A 27,912-nucleotide genomic window follows, 5' to 3' on the forward strand; every position below is an offset into this window, starting at 1 on the left:
TCTCTTGGACTCTTTATTACCGAGTAAAACTCTGGCAAGAATGACATTCATTTGAATGCAAAAAGCACCATTAATAAGAAAGAAAAGAAAGGCTTAGAAACATTTAAAACCTTTCAAGTAAACAAAATGAACTTATAACAAATGGACCCGTAAAACAAAATAAAACATGCTTGAAGTTCTTTTCACATTTGTTGTGATGTAGTGAAAAAAATAAGCAGAAGAACATGCTGAGCAAAATAAAGTCTAAAGAAGCCACGGAAAATGTGCAACTTATTGAATGAACTCAAGCACGAGCTACAGTTGAAGTCGGAAGTTTACATACACCTTAGCCAAATACATTTAAACTCAGTTTTTCTTAATTCCTGAAGTTTAATCCGAGTAAAAAATCCCTGTTTTAGGTCAGTTAGGATTACCACTTTATTTTAAGAATGTGAAATGTCAGAATAATAGTAGAGAGAATGATTTATTTCAGCTTTTATTTCTCTCATCACATTCCCAGTGGGTCAGAAGTTTACATATACTAATTGAGTGTTTGGTAACATTGCCTTTAAATAGTTTAACTTGGGTCAAACACTTTTCTGCTCTTTTGCACACCAGTATTTCTACTTGCACATCGATCACTCCAGTGTTAATTTGCTCAATTGTAATTACTTCGCTACTATGGCCTATTTATTTCCTTACCTCCTCATGCCATTTGCACACTGTATATAGACTTTCTTTTTTTCTATTGTGTCATTGACTGTACGCTTGTTTATTCCATGTGTAACTCTGTGTCACACTGCATTGCTTTATCTTGGCCAGGTCGCAGTTGTAAATGAGAACTTGTTCTCAACTAGCCTACCTGGTTAAATAAAGGGTGAAATATATTTTTTATAACAAACCGAGTCAGGTTTGTAGGCCTCCTTGCTCGCACTCGCTTTTTCAGTTCTGCCCACAAATTTTCTATAGGATTGATGTCAGTGCGTTGTGATGGCCACACCAATATCTTGACTTTGTTGTCCTTAAGCCATTTTGCCACAACTTTGCAAGTATGCTTGGGGTCATTGTCCATTTGGAAGACCCATTTGCAACCAAGCTTTAACTTCCTGACTGATGTCTTGAGATGCTGCTTCAATATATCCACATCATTTTCCTTCCTCATGACTCCATCTATTTTGTGAAGTGCACCAGTTCCTCCTGCAGCAAAGCAACCCCACAACATGATGATGCCACCCCCGTTCTTCACAGTTGAGATGGTGTTCTTTGGCTTGCAAGCCTCCCCCTTTTCCCTCCAAACATAACAATGGTCATTATGGCCAAACAGTTCTATTTTTGTTTCATCAGACAAAAGGACATTTCTCCAAAAAGTATGATCTTTGTCCCCATGTGCAGTAGCAAACTGTAGTCTGGCTTTATTATGGCGGTTTTGGAGCAGTGGCTTCTTCCTTGCTGAGCGGCCTTTCAAGTTATGTCGATATAGGACTCATTTTACTGTGGATATAGATACTTTTGTACCCGTTTCCTCCAGCATCTTCACAAGGTCCTTTGCTGTTCTGGGATTGATTTGCACTTTTCACACCAAAGTACGTTCATCTCTAGGAGACAAAACACATCTCCTTCCTGAGCAGTATGATGGCTGCGTGGTAACATGGTGTTTATACTTGCGTACTATTGTTTGTACAGATGAATGTGGTACCTTCAGGCGTTTGGAAATTGCTCCCAAGGATGAACCAGACTTGTGGAGGTCTACAATTTCTTTTTCCTGAGGTCTTGGCTGATTTCTTTTGATTTCCCCATGATGTCAAGCAAACAGGTACAGAGTTTGAAGGTAGGCCTTGAAATACATCCACAGGTACACCTCCAAATTGCCTCAAATTATGTAAATTAGCCTATCAGAAGCTTCTAAAGCCATGACAATTTTCTGGAATTTTCCAAGCTGTTTAAAGGCACAGTCAACTTAGTATGTAAACTTCTGACCCACTGGAATTGTGGTACAGTGAATTGTAAGTGAAATAATTGTTAGAAAAATGACTTGTGTCATGCACAAACTAGATATCCTAACCAACTTGTCAAAACTATAGTTTAACAAGAAATTTGTGGAGTGGTTGAAAAACAAGTTAATGACTCCAACCTAAAATGTATGTAAACTTCAGACTTCAACTGTATGTTCTTCAGTGGTCAAGATGATCGTCTGATATTTTGACATTGTATTATCTATAATGTTAGGGAAAGGTTTCAGTCCTCATAAATTACAACATATACAGTGGCTTCAGAAAGTATTCACACCCCTTGACTTTCTCCACATTGCTGTTATAGCCTGCATTTAAAATGGATTAAATTGAGATGTGTGTCACAGGCCTACCCACAACACCATAATGTCAAAGTGGAATCGTGCAATTTACAAAATAATTAAAAATGAAAAGCTAAAACGGAGGCAATAAGTATTCAACCCTTTTGTTATGGCCTAAATAAGTCCAGGAGTAAAAATGTGCTTAACAAGTCACATAATAGGTTGCATGGAGTTTATTGGCTGTGATAAGAGAAAACTGAGATTGTAGTTACTACAAAATACTAACCTAATTGACAGAGTGAAAAGAAGGAAGCCTGTACAGAATACAACATTCAAAAACATGCATCCTGTTTGCAACAAGGCACTAAAGTAAAACGGCAAAAAAAAAAAAAAGAAAGTGTTACGTTTGGGGTAAATCCAATACAACAAATTAGAGTACCACTTCATATTTTCAAGCATAGTAGTTGCTGCAACATGTTATGGGTATGCTTGTAATCGTTAGGGACTAGGGAGTTTCAGGGTAACAAAGAAACAGAATTGAGCTTAGTACAGAAAAATCTGAGGAAAACCTGATTTCCACCAGACACAGATGAATTCACCTTACAGCAGGACAATAACCTAAAACACAAGGCCAAATATACACTGGAGTTGCTTACCAAGAAGACAGTGAATGTTCCTGAGTGGCCGAGTAAGTTTATTTAAATCTACGCCAATACCTGAAAAGGGTTCTCTAGCAATGATCAACAACCAATTTGACAGAGCTTGAATAATTTAGAAAATAATAAAATGGGCAAATGTTGCACAATCCAGGTGTGGAAAGCTATTAGAGACTTACCCACAAAGACTCACAGCTGTAATCACTAACAAAAGGTGCTACTACAAAGTAATGACTCAGGGGTGTGAAAACATTAGATATTTCAGTATTTAATTTAATACATTTGCAAAAATCTCTAAAAACATGCCGTCACGTTGTCATTATGGGATATTGTGTGCAGTAGATGTGATCAAAAAAGTGTAGTTAACCATTTGGAATTCAGACTGTAACAACAAAAAGTGGAATAAGTCAAGGGGTATGAATACTTTGTACATTGGAAGACGATCAAGAGACATTCCGAGGGTGCCTTAGGGATATGCAAAAAAACATTTCAAATTCACATGCGTATAATACACACTTGTACATGTGTGAAATAGGACAAATAAGCATACCCACTCAATTATTATTACATTGTGTACTTGGCAAGAAGTAGCAGAGGAGCTTCACATAATAGAATCATAGCAAACCAACTACTGTTTGGATCCAATGAAAGTCAGATTTTAGCCACAGGTTTGCAGTAATGGCAATGGGAAATATAAATACATGAGATTTAGAGGTAACATACTATGCAATGTTCAACAGTAAATACTGTACATAACAAAATCACAGCTCATGCGCTCTAACAAATTGGTGTTCATCCATACAATCCCTCCCTACAACTTAAACCACAGTCTTACTCTCCAACCACACTGATCGACAAAAATAAAAAACGACCACCCATGCTCCTTGTTGTGCTTGGTCAGTGAGTGCTTCAATCACCTGCAGTGCCTGGCAAGCAGACCGGAGTTAATGTGCTTTCAAATATATTTTAAAAATATATATAATTTTTATTTTTTAAAGTCCCTCAAAAGTTTCATCGCCACATGCAAGTGTTTTATATCGTAGATGTATGGGGGCCTAAACTAAGGTGGTACAGCAACGAGGGAGTATCCACAGCTTCCTGTACCATTCTGAAATTATACAGTAGTGTGGTTGGAAACAAAAAGAAAGGCAACAAGCCAGCTTATGTTATGAGCTTATGAGAGATATCAGTGCAGCAGTGTGATGAAGTCATAGATTGGTCACATACCTTTTGGTTATGTAGTGTATGTGGACACCTGCTCGTCAAACATCTTATTACAAAATCATGGACAATAATATGGAGTTGGTCCCCCCTTTGCTGCTATAACAGCCTCCACTCTTCTGGGAAGGCTTTCCACTAGATGTTGTGGGAACTTGCTTCCATTCAGCCACAAAAGCATTACTGAGGTCGGGCACTGATGTTGGGCGATTGGATCTGGCTTGCAGTCGGCGTTCCAATTCATCCCAAAGGTGTTTTATGAAGTTGAGGTCAGGGCTCTGTGCAAACCATTTCTAGATATTTCTTGCTTTGTGCACAGGGGCATTGTCATGCTGAAACAGGAAAGGGCCTTCCCCAAACTGTTGCCACAAAGTTGGAAGCACAGAATTGTCTAAAATGTCAGTATGCTGTAGTGTTAAGATTTCCCTTAACTGGAAGCAGCCTGAAGACCCAGATCTTTATTCCTCCTCCACCAAACTTTACAGTTGGCACTATGCATTCAGGCAGGTAGCGTTCTCCTGGCAGCCGCCAAACCCACATTTGTCTGTCGCACTGCCAGATGGTGAAGTGTGATTCATCACTCCAGAGAACGCGTTTCCACTGATCCAGAGTGCAATGGCGACAAGCTTTACACCACTCCAGCCAACGTCTGTGAGCCAACTCCGGTCCCGTTCTGTGAACATGTGTGGCCTACCACTTTGCGGCTGAGCTGTTGTTTCTCATAGACGTTTCCACTTCACAATAAAAAAAACAATAAAGTTGACCGGGGCAGTTATAGCAGGGCAGAAATTTGACAAACTGACTGGTTGGAAAGGTGGCATCCTATGACAGTGCCAGGTTGAAAGTTACTGAACTCTTTAGCAAGGCCATTCTCCTGCCAATGTTTGTCTATGGAGATTGCATGGCTGTGTGCTCGATTCCATACACCTGCCAGCAACGGGTGTGGCCGAAATAGCCGAATCCACTCATTTGAAGGGGTATCCACATACTTTTGTATATATAATGTCCTTTAACATTTCTAACACTTGCCTCGCTATACTGGATGGTGGATTAAACCACACTAATAAACCCACAGAAACTAATAAGCAGAGGCACAATAACATGACAGTCATTCCAATATCTTTCTTGCAAACTACGTAGAATTGAGTACCACATTAATGTTAGTAAGGCTTTATATCAATTAAGTAAATTTGGTGAAGATAGCGCAGATATATAATTTACATAGGTGTTACTTAAGCATTTCTTGTAGCTATAATTTGCTGTACAAATTACTTTGTAGGCTAGGTAAATGTTACTGGCAAGATGGAATATATCAACTTACAAAAAGTTTGTTTACACACACACACACACACACACACACACACACACACACACACACACACACATGATTAGTTAAATCCATTGTGAGTTGAGCTCAGAGTATCTAATAACACATCAATCTTATAGTTCAAGAGCACTGGACTGTGAACAATCCAGGGAGTTCAATGTATGGAATGCAAGTCAGTCTGCTGTTGGTGGAAGTAATGGGTCAACACTAACAATATGTTAATACATTTGGCTCCAGCAGCAAAACTGATGCATTTTGCAGTTGAAAAACTTTCCCAATCTTGATTGATGACAACAACAAAAGTGACTATGAAGAATGTTCAACCTTGAGACTCAACATCCTGTCCAAACAGTCCAATCAAATCACCAAGAACCAGGGCTTTTGCCAAGTCTAGCCCTGGACTTCACATAAAGAAAAAACACATTCCTTTTTTTGGTTCAGGATTAAGACAGTTCTATGTGAGAAAGCTGTCACGGAGAGGCATTGTGTTGGTCCCGTAAAGTTCATTGGTCTCTGTTACCAATACAAAATGTTACTGTAGCAATGTTCACGCTCCTAAAAACAGACCAAAAGCACATCAACATTGTAGCTTGAATCTAACAGGTGATCGTGAGAGCACCTGACAGCTTTATCCCTTATGATGTAGCTAGTGTTTTTCATACAACTGCTCAATAACTAGTGTTTTTCATACAACTGCTCAATAACTAGTGTTTTTCATACAACTGCTCAATAACTAGTGTTTTTCATACAACTGCTCAATAACTAGTGTTTTTCATACAACTGCTCAATAACTAGCGTTTCTAAAAAGCTTCACTTCGATTTCTCCAAAGATGCTTTGAAAGCATGGAGCATTGAAACAGTTTCATTTGAGACATTTTTGCTACAACCGCTCTTAGGAAGTCAGTGATGCGATTTAAACAGGCACTTAATCCATGACAAAAGATGAACCTGCACCTGACAAAGTGTTCCATTTGTCCCTCTTATTTCCACAGAAAATAAGTGCCATGAACATACTACACACAATGGGTATGGTTTGGCTGAAACATTTTGGATAACCCCTTGGCTAGAAGAGTAAAGGCTGGGTGCAAGGCACAACGACTGGGATAGTCTGTAGCATGTTCTCCAACTGGTTTAACCAGATCATTTGGATTAAGGGTAATCTCAACCGGGTTATCCAGTAACGGATCAGAGTAAAAATAGAATCCCCAACAGAGCAGGCCCTGAATAGGTGCTTGAAGTGGCCTTAAGCTGTGTCCATCACACTTAAGGTGTCAGTGAAAAGGGCAAGACTGTTCACAATAGCAATATTATGAATAGCTTGCAGTGAGCTTATTTGTATGTTTCTTATGGCGATTCAAAACTAGCAGGCCTCTAGACCAGAGACAGTGGCCGGAGTGTGGCACGGCTGGGATGAAGGGTGGTTCAGTGAAGTGAGCTATAACACCAGAGTTGAATGTCGAGTTGAAGTGTTGGAGGTGCAGTGAGGTCAGAGGAGCTTCCGAGCAGGGCTGCAGGTTGTGCTTGCAGTGTTGGGTGGGGAAATCACATCAGGTCTCAAAGTACTTGTAGATAGCCGTGACGTAGGTCATCACACTCTGCCAGTCTGGTCTCTCAGTACTGGCCATCTCATTGAGATCCTGCAGCAGAGAATGAGACCACGGGGGTGACAGAAGCTTTGTCGTTAAGACACATAATGCCTTGGAAAAAGTCCTTGCCATTTGTTCATCTTTGTATCATTTATTTCTATAAAAACTTGAAATAACATGCTGTTGTTGTCGAGGTCAGAGTTCCACAATCTGACTAGAAATAACTGTGGAGGTCAGAAAAGTGCTTTTGTGGCATAAATTCTGAAAATAAGAGCTTGTATCTTCTATTTCTGGAACCAAGTGAACCCATAAAACAAATGTCAGGACAATTCACACAGGGCCTGCTTTATACCTAGCTATGGATAGTGATATACACTCATGTGAGGGCTTATTTTGTGAAAGGGCTAAAATAGCTGTCCAGGTGATGCTATGAAACTGCACCTGCAAGCCTGCTCAATGAAGGCAGTTTCATCCTAAAGATCCTCTCTACAGGAGTGTGCCTATAAAAGCCATGAGTACAGTTCACAATCTCAACGCCTCACAGAAAACATACCATCCTCAACATGCAATAGAATAGCAGGCCACAATTCACAACCTTGCCAGTGACATTGTGGTGATTTTTAAAGGTGAAATGATCCTGAAAGATTCTCTATTCAAAATTAGATTTTTTTTAAGCTGTCAGATATAGTTTTGAATATAATCCTGTGAAAATATTCAGTTCAGTTAATCTTTCACTTACCAGAGTGGACTTGATCCCCACACTCTCTGCAGCCTGGAAGGCTAGTGTGAAATTTCGCCTCTAAAGATAGGGAGACAAAAACACACTATAATGATCCCTGATGACAGATTAATGAGACAACTGTAAACAATAGCTAGGTTCTCATCCAATTGGTGAGAGATATGTAAATATTCAAAAACCTACATAAAAACAATATGCACATTTTCCCACCAGAGTTTCCATCAAACTGACACGGTGCAGATAAAGCGCGTGCGTGCCGACACGGTGCAGATAAAGCGCGTGCGTGCCGACACGGTGCAGATAAAGCGCGTGCGTGCCGACACGGTGCAGATAAAGCGCGTGCGTGCCGACACGGTGCAGATAAAGCGCGTGCGTGCCGACACGGTGCAGATAAAGCGCGTGCGTGCCGACACGGTGCAGATAAAGCGCGTGCGTGCCGACACGGTGCAGATAAAGCGCGTGCGTGCCGACACGGTGCAGATAAAATGGCTTGTGGTTATGTTAAATGAGCTTCCATCGCAACTTCAATTCTAATGATGTCTTTGTCAGAACAATTTTTGCGATAAATAGCAAACTTGCACAACCTGGTTTTAGCACACGCTCTCTAGACTTGGCTGAAAGTGGACAGGGGGGGGTTATATGATTTTAAAAGAGCAAGAATTTTATTTAATATTTGGCAGCCAAGCACCGATCATCATGTCCTCAGCATTCACATAATAGCCTACCTTTGATATTTAGCCTATTGTAAATTTGCATGATTACCGTACACTCAACCAAATAAACTTTTGATGCTTTTCCACGTGGTGGTAGGCCCATATTATCTTGTGAATCAGAGTTTACTTCGATATGATGTTATTATATCAATATTTGCACATAAAGGCATTTCCACTGCATTTCTTGAATAATTCATTTTAGTCACAAAAAGATCCCACCAGGTCGAACGAAACAAATTGTCTGTCGACATTTGTGAATTTGCACCAACATTTCCTGTTTCCATAAGCCCTGTTGTGACTTATTTTAGTCAGGTAATTCTTCCACATGTAATGGTTGGATGGAAATCTGGACATAGTTCTTTGACACATTGTTACTCATCATCATCATAATCACCAGCACCATAGTAGGAGGTAGGCTTGCCTTGTCCTGGCTCGTGAGCTCCTGGTAGGGGATGTGAGCAGGCAGGTAGGTGTGTAGCACAGCACAGAACGCAAGGCCGTCGTTCCAGCTGCTGCTGAAGTTTGTTATGTCGATGTTCTGCCAGAAAGGGGGGCAAAGAGTTATTTTCATTGTAGTGCAAATGTACAGTGTAAAGACATGTGGGATGCAGGAGGAGTTTGGTATTGATAATACAATATATAACTGGGTCAGGTCCCAGACCGTGGTCCTAAAAGCACCATGCTGCTTCATCCTGCTGGTGGCTATAATGTCTCAAATAAACAGGCTTGTGTTCCCCAAGAACAAGCCGGTTTATGAGAATGACCTCGTTTCTCTGAAGGATGAAAAATGCCGCTAAAAAATAACCCCAGAAATGTGTTGGTACCCTTCCCCAGATCTGTGCCTCTACACAATCCTGTCTCTGAGCTCTACGGACAATTCTTTTGACCTCATAGCTTGGTTTTTGCTCTGGAAGCGAAATAAACTCACACCTGTTTAGGCGAGATGCTGGTTAGTGGAGTAGAATACTTGAAAAAGGAGAGCTGCACACTCTAGGAGCTCAGATGAAATAATTCAATAACCAACATTGACAGACAAGCGGTCTTCATGGTTTTTGCTCTGACATGCACGGTCAGGTTTGTGCCTTTCCAAATCATGTTCAATGTCCAATCAATTTAATTTACCACAGGTGGACTCCAGTAAAGTTGTAGAAACATCACAAGGATGATCAATGGAAACAGGATGCACCTGAGCTCAATTTCAAGTCTCATAGCAAAGGGTCTGAATACTTATGTTAATAAGGTAACTGTTTTTGAAATGTTCAAAATGTCTAAAAGCCTGTTTTCGCTTTGTCATTATTGGATACCGTGCGTAGAGTTTTTATTTATCTATCAACTTTAAAATAAGGCTGTAACATAAAATGTGGAAAAAGCACTGTAAATCTTTTGTCTTGCCCATTCACCTTCTGAATGGCACACATATTGTACACAATCCATGTCTCAATTGTCTCAAGGCTTAAAAGTCCTTCTTTAACCATCTCCTACCCTTCATACACTGATTGAAGTAGATTTAACAAGTGACATTTATAAGGGATCATAGCTTTCACCTGGTCAGTCTATGTCATGAAAGAGCTGGTGTTAAATGTTGTGTATACTTAGTGTATGTTGAGTCTGCTCAAGTTATTCTGACCAGAAGAAACGATCAATCAAATATATTTTATAAAGCCTTTTTATATCAGCAGCTGTCAAAGTGCTGAAACAGATATAGCAATGCAGATGTAGAAGCACAGGGGCTAGGAAAAACTCCCTAGAAAGACAGGAACCTAGAGAGGAACCAGGCTCAGAGGGGTGGCCAGTTCTCTTCTGGCTTTGTCGGCTGGAGATTAAGAGTACATGACCATTAAGGCCAGATAGTTCTTCAAGATGTTCAAACGTTCATAGATGACCGGCAGATAAGATGATAAATTATTATCAACAGGCGAGTCAGTGACATGAGGTGAAATGACCCGAGATATCATTCTCATCCCAACCCGTCTGTTCTGACTGAACAACACATACCTGGTACCCCTCAGTCTTCTTCTGGCACCACTTGAGCAGTGCGTTCCTTTTGGAACCCCCATACTCCCGGGCCAGCGCTGAGAGGGGGTCCTTCCGCTCCTCTCTGAACACACGTCACATAGGAAAGGGCATTTGAATTAATACACATATCCAGATTCCATCTAGTCCACAAAGTCCATTAAAGCCTAAATGCTATAGTCAAAATCAGTGTTGTAGTACTCGAGACCGGTCTCCAGACCACACATTGAGTGTCTCAGTCTCGACTAGGTCTCGGACAAATCAGGACTCGTAATTTCTTCCCGAGACCATTAATAATTATCAGCTCCCATTCAGTAAGGCATAAAACCACTTCATCAGGCCTACTATCCACACTTAATTTAGGACACAATAGCTTTTTACCTACCTGGGCTTCCTACTTCAACATTACTGTCCTCTACTTCTGTTGAAAAAATATCCTCAAGCTTTGTTTGCACTCGTCAGAATTTCCTTGCTTTGCTAGCATTCTCACTATTAGTAAGTTGTAGACTGGGGAAGTTGTAGACTGGGGAAGTTGGAGAGTGGCTCCCTATTTGCCCTCAGCTTGCATTCTGAATGTCTAAATATAAACACACAGAAACACTGGACATTTTCAACTCTTATTATGGTGGCGATTTGACACAATTACAATCAAGGTCTTGAATTGGACTTTTTGTGCATTTTTCTGGTCCGGTCTTGACTCGCTCTCGAACCCCTCCCGGTCTTGACTCGCTCTCGAACCCCTCCCGGTCTTGGGTTTGACTCGATTGAATCAGTCTAGCTTTAAGTGGTCTCGAAAACAGAACTGGTAAAAATAGAATGTTAACCATACAAAGGACTTAGTGGACTCCTATGTATGGTATGAAAGTATGGAGCTGATAAGGCTGTTACCGGAGGCGGCTGCGTGCAGTGGGGGTGACGGAGGCGGTGGGAGAGGAGGAGGACAGGGAGGAAGCAGAGCCCATGGCCATCAGAGAGGACGAGGTGCCACCCTCAGGGGCAGAGATGTCCCTCTTCATCTCCTCACTGCTCCTGCGGGACACTGGCCACCACACAAACAGACAACCATACAGTGTGGCTGACACATCTTCACAGCAAGTGACACCTCAGAAGTCTGATCTGTGCTGTGTGTGCATGGTAGGGGAAGCAATTCAATAAAATATTTTGTCAAATGTCATTGATTTCCTTCTCAAAATGCACTTAATTTTACTGGCAACCATTTGGAAGAATTGTGGATTTATTTCAAGGTCGATTCCTATTTACATGACTTTGATACCTGATATGGCCATGGCCTTAGATGAGTCCATGTTTGAGACCCTCTGCAGAGCAGAGGCAGGGCGGCTGGCAGAGGAGCCCCTAAGATGATGCTCTGCTGTGGAGGGAAGGACAGTGGCAATATTAACAATCCCACAACCAGTCAAGAAACAATTATGACTTTCAAGCAAGAGGGATGTGGGATCAAAAGCAACATTCCAGGCATGGAACTGTCAAGCACCATGGAAGGAAGTTAATTTTCCATGCAAGAAAACAGCCGGGACATTAAACGAAACATTGGAGGCTATGACCACTATAGTACGTTCACATTTATAGGCCTTTGAACATGAAGTTAGCAGAGCTTCATGTTTACCCACCCATGGTGCTTTGTTACACCTCCCTCACCATATTAAAGTCAACATGAAGCTCTGCTGACTGCACGCTCACCTCCTCAGGGGCTAATTACACCAGCCTCCCCTGCTTGAGGCAAGGCACCACCACACTCGCTGAGATATAGCCACATAATGAGGACTCACTGAGGTCTAATGGCCAAGATGAAATTGTATTATTTTCCTGTGACATATTAAACGCCTCTCTCATTTTGTTCAAGAGAGACCGAATGAGATCCAGACATGGAGCTTGGTTTGTGCTACTGACTCACCTGGCATGCTGATGTCTGTGTAGCTGGGCCTTTTGTCATTCAGAGAGGAGAGGGGTTTGGCTGCTGAAATGGACCCAGTTATGGACTGTCTCTGAAAAAACCAACAATCATTTGATTAAAACTCTCACATACAAAATGTCTTCATCCTCCCAACAGAAGTAGCCTACTGTTTGCCATTTCTGGAAAAAGGCCCAGCTTGAGGTCATTTTGACAGCAGCACTAGCAGCCAGCCACTGGCAATAATCCTGTGACTGCAGAGGAGGTAAAAAAAAGAAAGATGTAACAACAAGACTGAAGACTTATGAAAGTTGTATATGAGGAAACAGAAAAACCCATCTCCCCCTGAACTCTGACCCTTTTATATGAGAACACCAGATTCTCTACTAGAATAATGCATGTAAAATATCCAAGGCTCATATTTCCCCCCTCTTATCCACAGTATTACATGGTACCCACCTGGACCTGAATGTGTCCGTCTACTGTATAGCACCGCAAAGTTCATGACAAAGGTGGTAGTCCTTGAGCCATGAAGCTCATTACACGTTCTCAAAAATGTGTGAGAGTTTAAAACATGAGGAAAAAAAATGTATGGGGCAATTGAATGCACTGAGAAAGAATCTATGGATGATGTGGATGCACTGATAGTAAATCACTCTGGATAAGAGAATCCACAAAATTACCAAAATGTAAGTGAAGGGAAAGTGAGGTAATGGAATTAGAGTGGGACAATACTCTCAATCAAAAACTCAATGTCTGTTCCATCTCACGGTCTGTGTATGAGGCAAGCCCAGCTGTGACAAAGTGCCAGAATAGGAAATGCCACCTGTAGAGTATTGGAGGTCTATAAACACTGTGAATATAGAACAACTCTTGACCTGGTGGTCAGAGTAACTCTTTAACTACTGCACCACTCCCCATCCTACACTGCTCTGGTGGGTTCTAAAAACACTCCATTTGATCTAGACCTTGGTAAGTAGTTCTGTGTGAATGACTGGTCTAGTGTAAGCCAGGGATTCTGTGTGTGTGTTTGACCAGATGCCTACATTTAGAGCTTGCCATGCAAATAAACACACTGAAATGGGTCAGTGGGTCAAATGTTCCAGGTGATATACCTGCATGGGTGTGATGGCGGCTGCAGGAGGGGTCTTCATGGGGCTGGGACTCAGGGGAGTGCGTGGTAATGTGACAGAAAGGGCAGCGGTCGGGGGGACTAGGCCTGTTGTGAACAGAAGAAGACACAAAATCAGTCACATCAGGTAGAAATCCCACAGTAATAGAACTACACTGTATAAGGAGCAGTGATGCTTGGTAGGCTCATTACTAGGAATGTACAGGTCAAATTAGAAGTCAGGAAAGGGGTCCATATCTTACACTCGCAGGTTGGGGTACCTTGTGAGGAGGCATTGTCGAAGCTCTTGATGAGGGTTTTGACAGTGGGAGAGGGCTCTGAGGAGGTAGAGGAGCGACGGCTCAGTCCCATACCCTGCCTCAGTGCAGCCAGATCCCTCTCCACTGCATTCATGTAGTTATACACCCTGCCCCTCTCCTCATCCTGCCTGAGGAGATAAACAAAAACACACACATACAGACCAAGGCACATCAGGTGTCACATCACCCATTTCATGTGTATGAAAATACAGACCAGCACATCCAGCTTGATCAATGTGACTATCACTGTTAAACCCAAACCTGCAGATACATCTCCCTTAATGGCCTCCAACTGCTCCGAAACGCAACTAAATGCATGCTATTCAACCGATCACTGCCCGCACCTGCCCGCCCGTCCAGCATCACTACTCTGGACGACTCGGACTTAGAATACGCGGACAACTACAAATACCTAGGTGTCTGGTTCGACTGTAAACTCTCCTTCCAGACTCACAATAAGCATCTCCAATCCAAAATTAAATCTAGAATCAGCTTCCTATTTCGCAACAAAGCATCCTTCACTCATGCATGCCGATCCTCGACTTCGGTGATGTCGTCTATAAAATAGCCTAGAACACTCTACTCAACAAATTGGATGCAGTCTATCACAGTGCCATCCGTTTTGTCACCAAAGCCCTATATACTACCCACCATTGCGACCTGTACACTCACGTTGGTTGGCCCTCGCTTCATACTCGTCGCCAAACTCACTGGCTACAGATTATCTACAAGTCTCTGCTAGGTAAAGCCCCGCCTTATCTCTGCTCACCGGTCACCATAGCAGCACCCACTCATAGCACATGCTCCAGCAGGTATATCTCACTGGTCACCCCCAAAGCCAATTCCTCATTTGGTCGCCTCTCCTTCCAGTTCTCTGCTGCCAATGACTGGAACAATCTGCAAAAATCTCTTAAACTGGAGACACATATCTCCCTCACTAGCTTTAAGCACAAGCTGTCAGAGCAGCTCACAGATCACTGCACCTGTACATAGCCCATCTGTAAACAGCCCATCTACCTACCTCATCCCCATACTGTATTTATTTATTTAGCTCCTTTGCACCTCAGTATCTGTACTTGCACATTCATCTTCTGCACATCTACCATTCCAGTGTTTAATTGCTATTTAGTAATTACTTCGCCACCATGGCCTATTTATAGCCTTAACTCCCTTATCTTACCTCATTTGCACTCACTGTATATAAACGTTTTGTTTTCTTTGTTCTACTGTATTAATGACTATGTTTGTTTATTCCATGTGTAACTCCTGTTGTATTGCTATGCTTTATCTTGGTCTGGCCGCAGTTGCAAACTTGTTCTCAACTACCCTACGTGGGTTAAATGATTTTATTTTTTTAAATGATCACAATACAGCTGGCGTCGGCTGACGAGACACTTGAGAAATCAAGCACAGCGTGTTCCTCAGTGTCTCTTACTTGCGGTTCTTGACTTCATCCAGCTCCTTTCCCAGCTTCTCGTTCTTCTCCTGGGCCTCGCGGAGACGGTGACGCATATCCCCAATCTCCTCCTGTGCTTCCGACTTGATGTCATTAGCGATGACCACGGCCGTCTGCAGATCAGCCTGGAACTGACGCCACTCTGCCGACTCTTCCTGAACACATACAGCGAAACAAAAACAAGCGCATCATGAAATACGGCCCTCTGAATGCTGAGGCTGAATTTTTGGGGGGGAACCAAACGTCATTATATTGCTTTCTAGTGAATTCCAGTTGTAATGAACATGGCCCAAACCATACTGCTGCTGTGCTTGACCGTGTCAGTGAACCCTGGTCCTCAGATGGCCCTGTCCACTCACCCTCAGCCTCCGGTGGAGGATCTTCATCTCCCGCTCCATGTCATGCTTCTGGTCCTGTAGTTTTTTCACAGAGTCTGAGGGAGGAAGCAGATACATGGCTGAGTTCATGTGAACAGGCCACAGGATATATTCACATGCAGCACAGGAAGATACGTGTGCCTTTTATTAGCCTGAGTGACTTATAACCACACAAATAAACAAAGGTGCGAGTACAGAAATCTCTTATTCTAACAGAGGACTATTCACACTTTCCTCAGGCTGCAAGAAGCCTGACAGCCACCATGTGGGCAAAAGTGGAAAATGCATTGTGCGGCTCCAGTGATATGATGTGATATGATGACGTGGTTCTATGATGCTGTGCCATGTTTCCCCCCCTGGGCCGAGCCCACTCACTCTCCAGGTCTGTGATGACGAGGTTGTCGTGGAGTTTGACTGCCCGGTGCTGCTCCACCTCATCCTCCAGCTCAAATATAGTCTCCTTCATGTCCCCGATCTCAGTCTCCTTCTCCAGCAGCTCACCGCGCTGTTTCTCCAGCCCACGCTTCTGCTCAGCCATCTGCTTCTGTACCTGTTCCTGGAAGTCCTGGTACTCCCCATCCAGCTGCACACACCACCCAGGAAAGAAGAAATCAATTCTCTCATTCATTAACTAATGGCCCAAATGAATATTCATTCTCCCCCAGTGGTGAGAGAATACAGTGGTTCGTCCTTTAAAAGTTGCAGCGTACTGCGGCGCAGCTTGTATGGTGCTACAGAAATCTATGGCAAGTTATTTAGGTCGGGAGTAGGCTTCAGTACTGGGCTATTTAGCTAAAAAATCCCTGTGTCATGCGGGCACGTGGGAGACCGGGGTTCAATTCCCCGATGGGGAGGAAGGAGTAGGCTGTCCTTGTAAATAAGAATTTGTTCTTAACTGGACTTGCCTAATTAAATAAAGGTTACACTAAGAGCATAACATTTCTACACCCTAATTGAATAATTGTCATCTAACCAATACCCAAACAGAAATTCAGTCGAAATAAAAATCTCATTGATTTATCAAGACCAGTTCCCACACTCGTCTCAGAGCAGTGCTAAAATAGTTGGTTTTTGCTTCTAACTTCAATATGCTCTTTAAATAAATAAGACTTACACCGCTTTTAACAGCACATTACTCAACACTACGGTAGGCCTACAGTATATTGAAAAATATGAAGTGACTCTCCGCCAATAATTACATACAGAGGATATTTCTGTAATTCACCGATATTTATTCAAAATTGGAATTTGTTATGGATCCATAACTAAATAAACATTGGCATTTTGAAAGAGTATTTTTATCATTATTATATTAACGAAAGTATAAAGATGCCATTATTAGTTACATTGTTTTACTTTTAACGTGCAGATTGGCACTAAGCACCCCCCTCCCCATGGGCTAGGTCGGTATTCTGTGCGTGGCTCTGCGGCCCATCCCGTGCCCCCTGCCCTCGTGCCTTTAACCTTGCACCCTTTCAGTGGATACAGCTGGAGACCTGCAAGGCAATCCCATTGTGTGCCAATCAGGAGCTATGACCAATATATATTGTCCTGCTAATAACAGGGTTAATAATATGGGCGTGAATATCCAAGGGGCTTTCATATAATTCTAAATGAATAATAAATCACTTTGTTTAAAACAATAACAATATTTTGGAGATTAATTTGTTTTCAAATAAAGTAAAATGAGCGAGAAAAGGGCCATTCTTGAACACGGGGTGCGATATTTACTAATTTGTTATTTAGAATGGATTTATTTCTATTGAGTCATTCTGATGGCAGAGTCAGGATTTGGCATAAATAGCATGAATTCAAAGACCCATCCTGCCTGGTGTCAATGGTATAGGCTGGTGGCGGTGGTCTACCGCCATCTGATCTGCAGCAAATATGCGATGCCATCACATCAGCATAGACCAAAATTCCTGTAGATCTTTTCCAACTTGTAGAATCCATGCCCCAAATAATTCAGGCTGTTCTGGAGGAAAAGGTGGGTCTGTCCCAGTACTAGATGGGTGTACCTAATAAACTGACCAGTGAGTGCATAAAGCAGACAGATGCATTTCTATGAAAGCTTTAAAGTAACTGTCCAGTGAAAATGTAAATTTTAAAAGTTCATATTCTGTTAACTCATACCCAAATAATGTTGTTGACTCATCCTATAAGCATAAATTAAAGAAAACAAATACTTAAACCCCACCTAAAAAATGCTTTCTATTTCCTCATAACGTGATGTCATGTTGGCTCATTTGCTGAGCTGGCCAATCAGCTGTTTACTTGTCATGAATATTCTTAATGACCGGTATACGGCCACACCATTCTGCTGTTGGGTACGACCCATACCATTCAAACACAGAAAAGCTTCTTTTTAACATACTTAATTAAAAAAATTGGAAGGAAACCTATTTCACTCATAATGAATTAAAAACACTGGACAGTTACTTTAAGGTGGTATAGAGGAAAGTGGACTTTTATGAACTTTTCACAAGTTGGATACAGGAGACAGAAGCAACCATCAAAAGGGTTGGATGAAGGAAAGTGTACTACCTCTTGTAGGATAGTGTGTGCGTGGACTCACCTTATTGAGGGTGTCCTGCAACCTGGTGACATCACTGCAGGCGTGGCCAAGGTCTTCCTGCAGTTTGGCAGCCCTGCCCTCTGCCTCCTCCTTGTCCAGCCGAACACCCTCCAGTAGCTGGCAGATGTCACTCTTGTCTCCAGAGTTGTGGATGGAGTAGAGCTCAGCCACCTTCTGCCTCTCCTGGTCCAGCTGGGCCCTGCAGCGGCTCAGCTCTACCTGGTCACTGCTCACCGCCGCCTTGTACTCCTCCAGCGCTGCCACCATGGCCCCCCGGTCCTGCCTCTCTGACTCCATGATGCGCTCCATGTGGTGGTTTCTCTCCTTCAGAGCGCCGATCAACTCCTGGGCCTCGGCGTTGTCCTGCTCAGCCATCTTCAGTGTGTTGCTGAGGTGCTGCTGCACCCCCAGTAGCTGCTCCCTGTCGAAGCGGGTGTTGTCGGCCAGGTCCACGTAGCGCTGCTCCAGCTCCATGTAGCGGCCGCTCTTGATGTCCTCCTCCAGGACGTAGGACACGTGGTGATCGTCCAGCAGAGAGTGGAAGTACTCAATCTGCCGGCCGTAGTGCTCCAGCTTGTCGCTCTGCTGACACAGAGAGTCCATGAGGATTACCTTCTCTTCCCCTAGCCTCTCGTTCTCTCCATTCAGCTCCTGGGTGATCTGCTGCAGGTCAGCCAGCTCCTGTAGTGTGGCCTGCAGCTCCTCGGCCGTGCTGTGCTGGTTCTCCTCCATTTGGTGGATTCGCTCTGTCAGGCAGGCCAAAGACACCTCGCTGGCGTTGCCGCTGCTGCCCCGGCATGAGCGTTCTCGGCTGGGCAGGCTCTCAGACTCAGAGGAGGAGGAGGCTCCGGAGGGGGCGTCCAGGGCATCGTCGCTGGATGTGACACCCTGGTAGACCTCGCTGGACTCACTGTCCAAGTTGTCCAATGAACCGCCGTGCTGTTGGTCCGTCAGCAGGTCCTCCAGAGAGCCCGGAGCAGAGCCCTCCACAGAGGAAGTGAGGGTACCAGTGCACCTGCCATCGCTGTGTCTGCTGCTGGCAGCCAGGTCTGGGCTCAGGGAGGCGTAGTTAAAGAGCTTGTCAGAGCCATCCAGCCTCTGCTCCAGGGAGAAGCCAAGCGCATTGAGTCGGTCCTTCAGCATGCGGTTCTCACTCTTCAACAGGTTCAGTTCCTCACGGATGGCATGGTTCTGCTCCTGCAGGAGTAGCAGCGTGGACTCCACGTCTGCTGCTGTGATGGCCGACACCTCCCTCTCCAGGGGCTTCTCATCCCCCCTTCCGCCTTCTCCCTCCTCTGGGGGCACCTCTTCCCGTCCCAGGCCCAGCTGAGCCCTCATATCTCTCAGCTCACTGCGTAGGTGCAGGATCTCCACGTCTTTGCTCTTGGCCAAACCCAGCAGGTCCTCCACCTTGGCCTCCAGGGCCACCTTGTCACTGATCTGGCTGTCTGATTTAGACTTGTTCATGCGGCCCTCTGACTCTGCTAGCTGCTGGCTGCGAGAGCGCTTTCCCTGGGCCACATCTCCCTGCCCTGCCCCTGATGACTGCTTCTTACTAGGCGATGTTCTGGATGTCCGCAGACGATCCCTTGATGAGTTGGGCTCCTTGGAGGTCGAGGACGTCACACGTTTGGCTGAGGAACCTTGTAAAGAGAGAGAACAGAGCAAGCATGAAATGCAGAGTAATAATAAATATGATGAAAATATACTAGAGCATTAGAGGTTAGTCAACTAATATAAAGATATAAACAGATAATACCTGTGCTAGTCTTTGGTTTACTGTCTGGGTTACCATTGCTGTTCCCTGTGGAGGCAGTCCTCTTATTCTTGGTCACAGTGCGGTTCGTAGCTGGAGTTCCCCCTGCCATTGCTGCTAGCAGATCATCATTGCTTTTAACCTGGAGAACAATCACATGAGAAAGATCACTTTAATACCAGTCCCACTGATCCAGCCAGCCACCAGAAGAATAATAACTTAGCAATGTTCGGTACCATGGTAAACATGTATAAATGGGTGTTGGCCATTGTATTTTTAAGCAATAAAGCATGGGGGAGGGGGGGCTAAGAGCTGTTCTTAGGCACGACGCAACGTAATTAGAGCAGTAACAAGAAATGTTTTGTCATACTGATGCTATACGGTCTGCTATACCATGGATAATCAGCATTCAGAGCTCGAACCATCCAGTTTCTAATACATAATATGGTAGAAGTGTCCCTGGCTTAGTAACAAAGTGTAGTGAGAGATAATAGAAGAGTACCTTTGACAGTGGTGCTGTTGTGGTGGTCTTGGCTGCAGCCTTGCCGGTGGTTCCTGTAGCAGTGCCTTCAGTCTTCCCCCTCTCTCCACTCTGAGCCTTAGTCCCCACCGGCCTGCCTGTCTTCTTCATACTGGGCTCTCTGATGCCCATACATTTACACCTCAGTGTGGACACACAAAAGAGGTTAAGGACAACACATCAGTGGAAAGATTACAATCAACTACATTTCATTGAAACAATTTCCATAAAAAGGAAAACACCGTATCTCCACAAATCTGGAAAACAAGGCCTTCTCCTTTGGAATTCATCTTGCTCAGTCTCAGATTTCCTGACTGTCAACTCCACTAGATGGCAGTCACTGGCTGGTTTGGGTCTAACTGGGGTTGTTCTGCGGTCAGAAGTTCTTACTGTCACAGATGAAGATTTAATACACAATCCATGTGTATTAGCTCACATCTCACCCAGGTGCATGGACAACTGGCCTTGCTGTCATGATGACCAAGGTAGGGAAAGTATGTGGGGCTTTATGACAGCAGAGCTAATAAAACAGTGTTAAAGGACAAATGAGGCAGTCTTTTTCATCCGGAAAAAAATACAAGAAAATGGTTGTGTAACATTGCAAGAGAATAGCACTGAGAATAGCCTAAAAATAAACTAAATCTGCTAAATGGGTGAACCAATAGCAGAGTAATGGCTTTCCAAAAGGCTCGGCAAGGCAATACAGTTCTTAGAGATATGGACATAGTTTAAATTTAAATTATACTGCCGGAGACGAGGGGGAGTCTCAGTAAAACCTTTCTTCTGTATGCTCTCCCCTAAGATTCCTACGATCGAACCCAACCTGCTGCTTCTGGCTATACTATACCTCACTGCATAGCCTATGTGACCATTAAACCAAAACCTGCTTTCTGGGTGTCTTTGTGCCTGCTCTTAAGATGGGCGCAGATGGAAGTACCAACTCTCTGCCTGGAAAGTCTCTCATTGTTTAATCAATTAAGAAGACAAAAAGTTAAGAGTAAATATTATACTTGCTTCATTTTAAAATATAAATTACATAGGGAGCATTTCTGGTTAAAGACAATTATCTGTGCCTGTGACAAAGTGAACTTTTCCTAAACTCTTTTGTTTGGCGTATTAAGAAATTCCAACTTGAAGCCAAAACTCTTTCAATTCTCTTTCTTCTTTAACTGACATAATCCATCAAAAAGAGTTGCAAATAAAGAGAGCACGCCGTCTGGTCCTTGTGCTGGAGTTATGAGATCTTTCCAGAGCTTTTCTAACAGTTCCCCGTTGTCCTCCCTCACCTCATTTATGGCAGAGCAGCAGAGGGCTTGTACTCATGAGGAGTGGGCCTAAACTCTGCCTAATGTCTCTCAGCTGTGCGCAAGTGTGTGTGTGTGTGTGTGTTGCAACGCTGTGGTGGGGAGGTGCTTGTTTATTCAGATCCCCCATTGAAATATATCTAGTGTACACATTCCTGAACAGCCAGAGGGCAAGAGACAGGCCAGACTGTGAATGTTGAAATAACTAAAGGGAAATACAGTAACATAAACATTCCACTTATTGGCAGTATTAATGTAAAAATTAGCATTGGAATATTCCTTTACAGTTGCCCCTATAATGCAAAACAAAAACACAGAAATAGGGACATTTTGCAACAATGAGTGTTCTACTGAAGCCTATACATTCCAGTCAGGTGTGCGTAGGTCTGTTCTCACCTCCATCTGACCTCTGTTTGGATTGTGCAATGCATATTGCCAGCTGCTGACATGGGCTCTCAACACACATACTGGGTAGGCTACAGTTGTCTGTAGCAGTTGTCTGTAGCTCAGATGTGAGTCAAACCAGATCACCCAAACACACAACCTGGACCTAGAGGGCTGCTCTTTTCTGTAACTATGAATGAATGGGACTGGGTGACAGAGACTGGGGAATAAACTGACCTTCAGTCTATGCTCACTCTTCATAGAGTAACATGATGGGATGTCTTCTGTAGACCATCAGGTTCAGGTGTGAAGTAATACTTCAATTCCTTTCTTATAGTCAACATACACTGAGTATACTAACCTCTGATCTCACAGTCAAAAGCCGAAGAGCCAGTCCTAACAGATCCAACCAAGACATTTTTCCTTTTAAGATCACAAGGTCCAACCCGAACTGTGACTTCCACTTTATCTCAACCCGTCCAAAAGATACACATACCTCTACAGGATAGGAGAGGTTGGAAGAGGGGGCTGCCACACTGGGCACCTGTGGAGCAGTTGTTTTGGGGGGTTAAGTGCCTTTCTCAAGGGCACAACAGCTGGCAATGGCATTTAGGACTTGATACCAGCAGCAACCCTCCAGTTGCCAGCTCACTTCAGACCAGAGATTTGACCTGGCAACCCCCTGAAAAGTGGTGCACCATTCCCGGGGGTACTTCAATACCGGGTAGATGCTGAACAAGGCAGTTAACCCACTGTTCCTAGGCCGTCATTGTAAATAAGAATTTGATCTTAACTGACTTGCCCAGTTAAATAAATAAGTGGAGCAACTCCCATTTCCCACTCCCCATTTGAAAACCACATTTAATAAGTAATCCCCCGACAGGGGATGTATTAGATAAACTGATAAGAACAGATACTACACTTGGTTAGGGTTGCAAAATTCTGGCAACGTTCAATAAATTCCCTGGTTTTCTAAAAATCCTGGTTGGAGGATTCTGCATTTCCTGCTTATTCCCTCCTGGTTCCGGGATCCTCGAAATTGGATTTTGGGAAACCAAAACTTGATCCCAACCCTACACTTGATCTTAGCCAAGTTAACACTATCATGTACCTATTATGCTGGATTGGGAAACACTGTGCTATGCAGTGCAGAAAACATGGCTAGGACCTTGTATGGGAGGTTAGGGGATTTTGGGGAACAACTCACAAAGGAGGACACAATCACACATGCACAAACATATTCTGTTTAAAGGGGGAATTGGCTCTGGAAGTCAAAACAGCCAAATACTCCATCTAAATTGATTCTCAATTATGGTCCAGTTCTAGAAACATAAATCCCTCCATTTTCATATCATGTCAAAATATTTTCACAAATCCAAAATACACCCTGACTGTTTTAACCCGCTTTAACACATTTGCAGCCACCAGTATTTTTCAGTGACAACTTTGTGGCATCGTTCTTCCGTTTACAGGTGTTCGGAGACACAGATAGCTAATTCGCACAGATAGCCCACTTCGTCTTCCATCTGTTTTCCGTAAACAAGCGCTGTAACATGGAAATATGACCATGTGGGAACACTAACCCTATAAAAGGCGTGTATCAATTAAACTTTGTTTTCTTATTACTCGCCGATATGAAAGATAAGGTTTCAACACACTATCGCTCGCAGTACGGTTTATGTTCAGACCGAGCATTGCGGCTCTTAACAAAACTTACCCTACAGAAGCCTTTGTCCAATGACTTATATATAATGGAACTGAGTGTCATGACCAAGGGCTAGTGCTGAGGGAACCTCCAGCTTTAAGAATGTGCTTTGTTTGGCAGGGGTTTCCTTTCAAACTGAAAGAGGAACATTTCCAAGAACTGAAGATTTTTCACTTTGGGACATTTTTCCAGAAGGCAGGCTGCAGAGACACGGAGGAGTAGGCTAGGACTAATACCTATTGCATAAGTCACATTCCTTGGACAAGACATTGAAGAGAATCAAAGCATGACCAAATTTATATGGGGCAATAAAAAACCTAGGATCAAGTTTTCCACTCTATCGAAACCTGAATCTAAGGGTGGTCTTGCCCTTCCCTCCCTTCAGTTGTACTACTGGTCTGCCCAAATCCGCAACATGCTAACATGGATCACAAACAGACAAGAGTCAACGTGGATTCAGATAGAAGCCCAATCCTGTGGTGCATTGCCCTTAAGCTCAATTATATTCATTAATAACTTTAGTGAAGTGGGCAACATAGCCAAAACATTTGTGATTTACAGCACCCTACTAGCGTGGAGGGACTGTAAGAAATACCTGGGCATTTCCTCCCAAATATGTTCTCACTCGCCTATAGTAGGCAACCCAGACTTGCCAAAAGCCCTGAGGGATGCCAACTTTAATCTTTGGCATACTCTCGGAATCAGGACCTTTTCAGACCTATTTCATCAGAAAACCACTACACTGAAATCCTTTCAAGAGCTCTGCAGTGAATTCGATGTGCCAAGATCCCATTTAAAAAAAATAATATCTTCAAATTAGACATGTAATTTCCTAATTTATACCTCCAAGAGGAGGTTTAGAACTGTTGAATGAAGTTGAAACCCTTCTTGTCACAGCACAATCCATTAAAGGCAAAATATCTTACATCTATAGACTCCTTTCTGAGAAAGGAAGCTCCTCCTTTACTCCTTTGAAAATAATCTGGGAAAAGGACCTTGGTCTGACTATCAGTGATGAGTTATGGGCGGAGGTTTGCGATAGGGTATACTGCTCCTTTACCAATGTAAAAATGAATCTAATTATCTAATGAATCTAATGTACAAATTTTATTATACTCCTTTGAGACTCCATAGAATGAAAACAGATAGGTCTCCTAACTGTAAAAGATGTACCTCTGAAAGTGGAACCTATATGCATGTATTTTGGAGCTGTAGAAAGATTACCAGATTCTGGCAATCTGTACATACTGCTGCACAGAAAATACTAGAGGTACAGTTTGATATGACCCCGTGTATCTATCTTCTTAATGCCCAGCAGGACTTTGTTCTTGATCCTGACAGAGAGAATTTGCTTATGACTATTACATACTTTGCTAAGAAATGTATTCTTCTATTGTGGGCCTCTAATACCCCCCTACATTTAAAATGTGGATTGACCAGATTGTTGACTTTCTTCCTCTTAAAAAGCTCACTTATGACCTCCACAAGAGACAGCCCAAGTTTGATAGACTCTGGTCTCCACTATATTTCAAACTGGACAGAGTGAACGGGGTGACTAGGGAAATGCGCAGATACATGTTGTGTAAGGTACTGTAAAACCTAAAAATGAATTATTGGCTCATCGTCTCAGTGAATGCTTCAAATAGCTGATAAGAACCTTGATAGTGCTGCTGCAAGTGTTATGTTTTTATTTGTGTTTTTATTTTAATTTCATTTATGAGTATGTGTGTACGTGTGTGTACATATATATATATATATATACCAAGGAAAATAAATAGATTAAGAAAAATACATGTTTTTATTTGACTTTATCATTCATTTTAATTGTATTTTAATTTATTTTTTCAAATGTATTATTATTTTTTGACTTTTTTTTTTTTTAAGCCAGTCACATCTGAGAATGTGTAATGTGTTTTGTTGGTTGATTGAAAAACAAGAAAACTTAATAAAACTTTAATTTGATTTAAAAAAAAGACATTGAAGAGGAGATCATAAAAATATAGCTTAATGATGCACTACGCAGAAATTTCCCCACCATTTCCTGGTTGGTGGGGTCTAAAATTCTAATAGTTCACTTAATTTCAGTTTGTGACAAAACAAGCTAGTGTAGAGAATCATTGTACCATCTAAACCGCTGTGAAATACATTTTCCAGAACCAAAAATATTGTATTAACAGCTGGTGTACAAAACCAAAACTATACCAAACAACAATATAAAATGCAACATGTAAAGTGTTGGTCCCATGTTTCATGAGCTGAAATAAAAGATCCCAGATATTTTCCATACGCACAAAAAGCTTATTTCTCAAATGTGGTGCAAAAATTTGTTTCCGTCGCTATTAGTGTGCATTTCTCTTTTGTCAAGCTAATCCATCCACCTGATAGGTGTGGAATATCAAGAAGCTAATTAAACAGCATGATCATTACACAGGTGCAGCTTGTGCTGGGGACAAAGAAAGGCCACTAAGATGTGCCGTTTTGTCACACAACACCACAAATGTCTCAAGTTGAGGGAACGTGCAATTGGCATGCTAACTGCAGGAATGTCCACCAGAGCTGTTGGCAGAGAATTTAATGTTAATTTCTCTATCATAAGAAAAACGTTGTTTTAGAGACTTTGTCAGTACGCCCGACCGGCCTCACATCCACAGACCACGTGTAACCACGGCAGCCCAGTAATTACGCATCAGTCTTCTTCAACCACGGGATCGTCTGAAACCAGCCACCCGGACCTAAGTATTTCTGTCTGTAATAAAGCACTTTTGTGGGGAGAAACTCTTTCAGATTGGTTGGACCTGGCTCCCAGATTGGCCCCTGCCCTCCCAGACCCACCCATTGCCACGCCCCTGCCCAGTCATGTGAAATCCATAGATTAGGGCCTACTTAAATCTATTTCAATTGACTGATTTCCTTATATAAACTTTAACTCAGTAAAATCGTTGCGTTTATATTTTTTGTTCAGTATAAAATATGCAAAAACGAAACTTTAACAGCTTTTTAGACTTACTTTCAATGAGAATGACAGATTTTTAATATTTATGCGAGTTTGGTCGGGTTGCCCAAAAAGTATTATTTCATTAAGTCAAATAAAGTTGTCAGTTAAAAGATCGACTCACAATTATTCTACTGTACGAGAACAGTGTGCGTTTTAACAAAAATAAGTATAGCCTTTAAAGAAATCTCTAAATTGCATGCGGCAATGAGTGACATGCTTCAAGTTCAAGGAATAAAACATTTAATTACATGACAATTGGTTACTAATGTAATGACATTTGAAATAGAACAGTTGACAGAATGTCACCCAACTTACCTTGCTTGTCAGCTATCAATCTAATAGCTTGCTGCCAACATTTTGTTACCTAGCCAAACGCTTGTTTTCCCAGTGCTTGTATATGACTAACTAGCAGACATAGTTATCATTATACGACAAGGACTACATTACTTTTAGCTCTATTTTCTAATCACGTTCTTGCCATCGTTTTAGCACGCAAATCAATCAATACAGCCACTCATGAGTTGTCAGCTAACGTAGCTACCTGCCGTCGCTAACCATTTAAGTTAGCTAACGTTAGCTGCGTCAAACTATTCAGCTATAATACTAACTAATTAGCTAGACAAAACTACACCCACCTAGCTAGTTGAATGTTCCAGGAGACGTGAACGCTGCAAGGTTTTCATTAGCTTAACAGCTATCTAGCTGGCTAAAAGTCATACCTTGTTCTTGGCTTTTTCCATTTGATCCTTGAAGATTAAAGATGACTTCCGGGGTGCGAGTACATCTGAAGAAAGCTTTGTAGCCGAGACAGATAGCTACTGGAGATTATCCCAATATGTCCATTGCAGCTGCATTGGTCCATCTGACACGATGCTTTTCAGTTGTCAATGCAGCAACTAACAGCAGCCTGATTCTTGCTTGGTCAGTGCAATCCGGGATCCTTGGGACGTCCCTACCCATACATTAAAACCCCTTCCCA

The 27,912-nt window shown here is 42.7% G+C and overlaps 1 protein-coding gene and 1 pseudogene across 10 annotated transcripts; both read right to left on the reverse strand.

Moving 5' to 3' along the window:
• Positions 1-27,886, reverse strand: LOC118393073 (cytospin-A-like). Of its 10 annotated transcripts, none has more exons than XM_035785336.2 (16): positions 27,653-27,886; positions 20,528-20,666; positions 20,029-20,167; positions 18,270-19,912; positions 16,070-16,277; positions 15,677-15,750; positions 15,297-15,472; positions 13,805-13,989; positions 13,546-13,649; positions 12,434-12,524; positions 11,795-11,890; positions 11,410-11,560; positions 10,504-10,606; positions 8,903-9,046; positions 7,796-7,855; positions 1-7,107 (listed from the first exon to the last, which is right to left on the reverse strand). In XM_035785336.2, exons 2-16 carry the CDS (start codon positions 20,654-20,656, stop codon positions 7,018-7,020), a joined length of 3,393 nt encoding a protein of 1,130 aa, XP_035641229.1. In that variant the 5' UTR covers positions 20,657-20,666; positions 27,653-27,886; the 3' UTR covers positions 1-7,017. The 10 variants fall into 10 exon arrangements, with proteins under 10 accessions (XP_035641229.1, XP_035641224.1, XP_035641225.1 ...); XM_035785331.2 differs by having other exon boundaries at positions 20,528-20,687; XM_035785332.2 differs by lacking the exon at positions 27,653-27,886 and adding an exon at positions 27,249-27,636 and having other exon boundaries at positions 20,528-20,687.
• Positions 23,006-23,177, reverse strand: LOC118394321 (uncharacterized; annotated as a pseudogene).
• Positions 27,887-27,912: the final 26 nt, after the last annotated feature.

This window comes from Oncorhynchus keta, chromosome 14, assembly GCF_023373465.1.
Source record: "Oncorhynchus keta strain PuntledgeMale-10-30-2019 chromosome 14, Oket_V2, whole genome shotgun sequence".
Classification (NCBI taxonomy): Eukaryota; Metazoa; Chordata; class Actinopteri; order Salmoniformes; family Salmonidae; genus Oncorhynchus; species Oncorhynchus keta.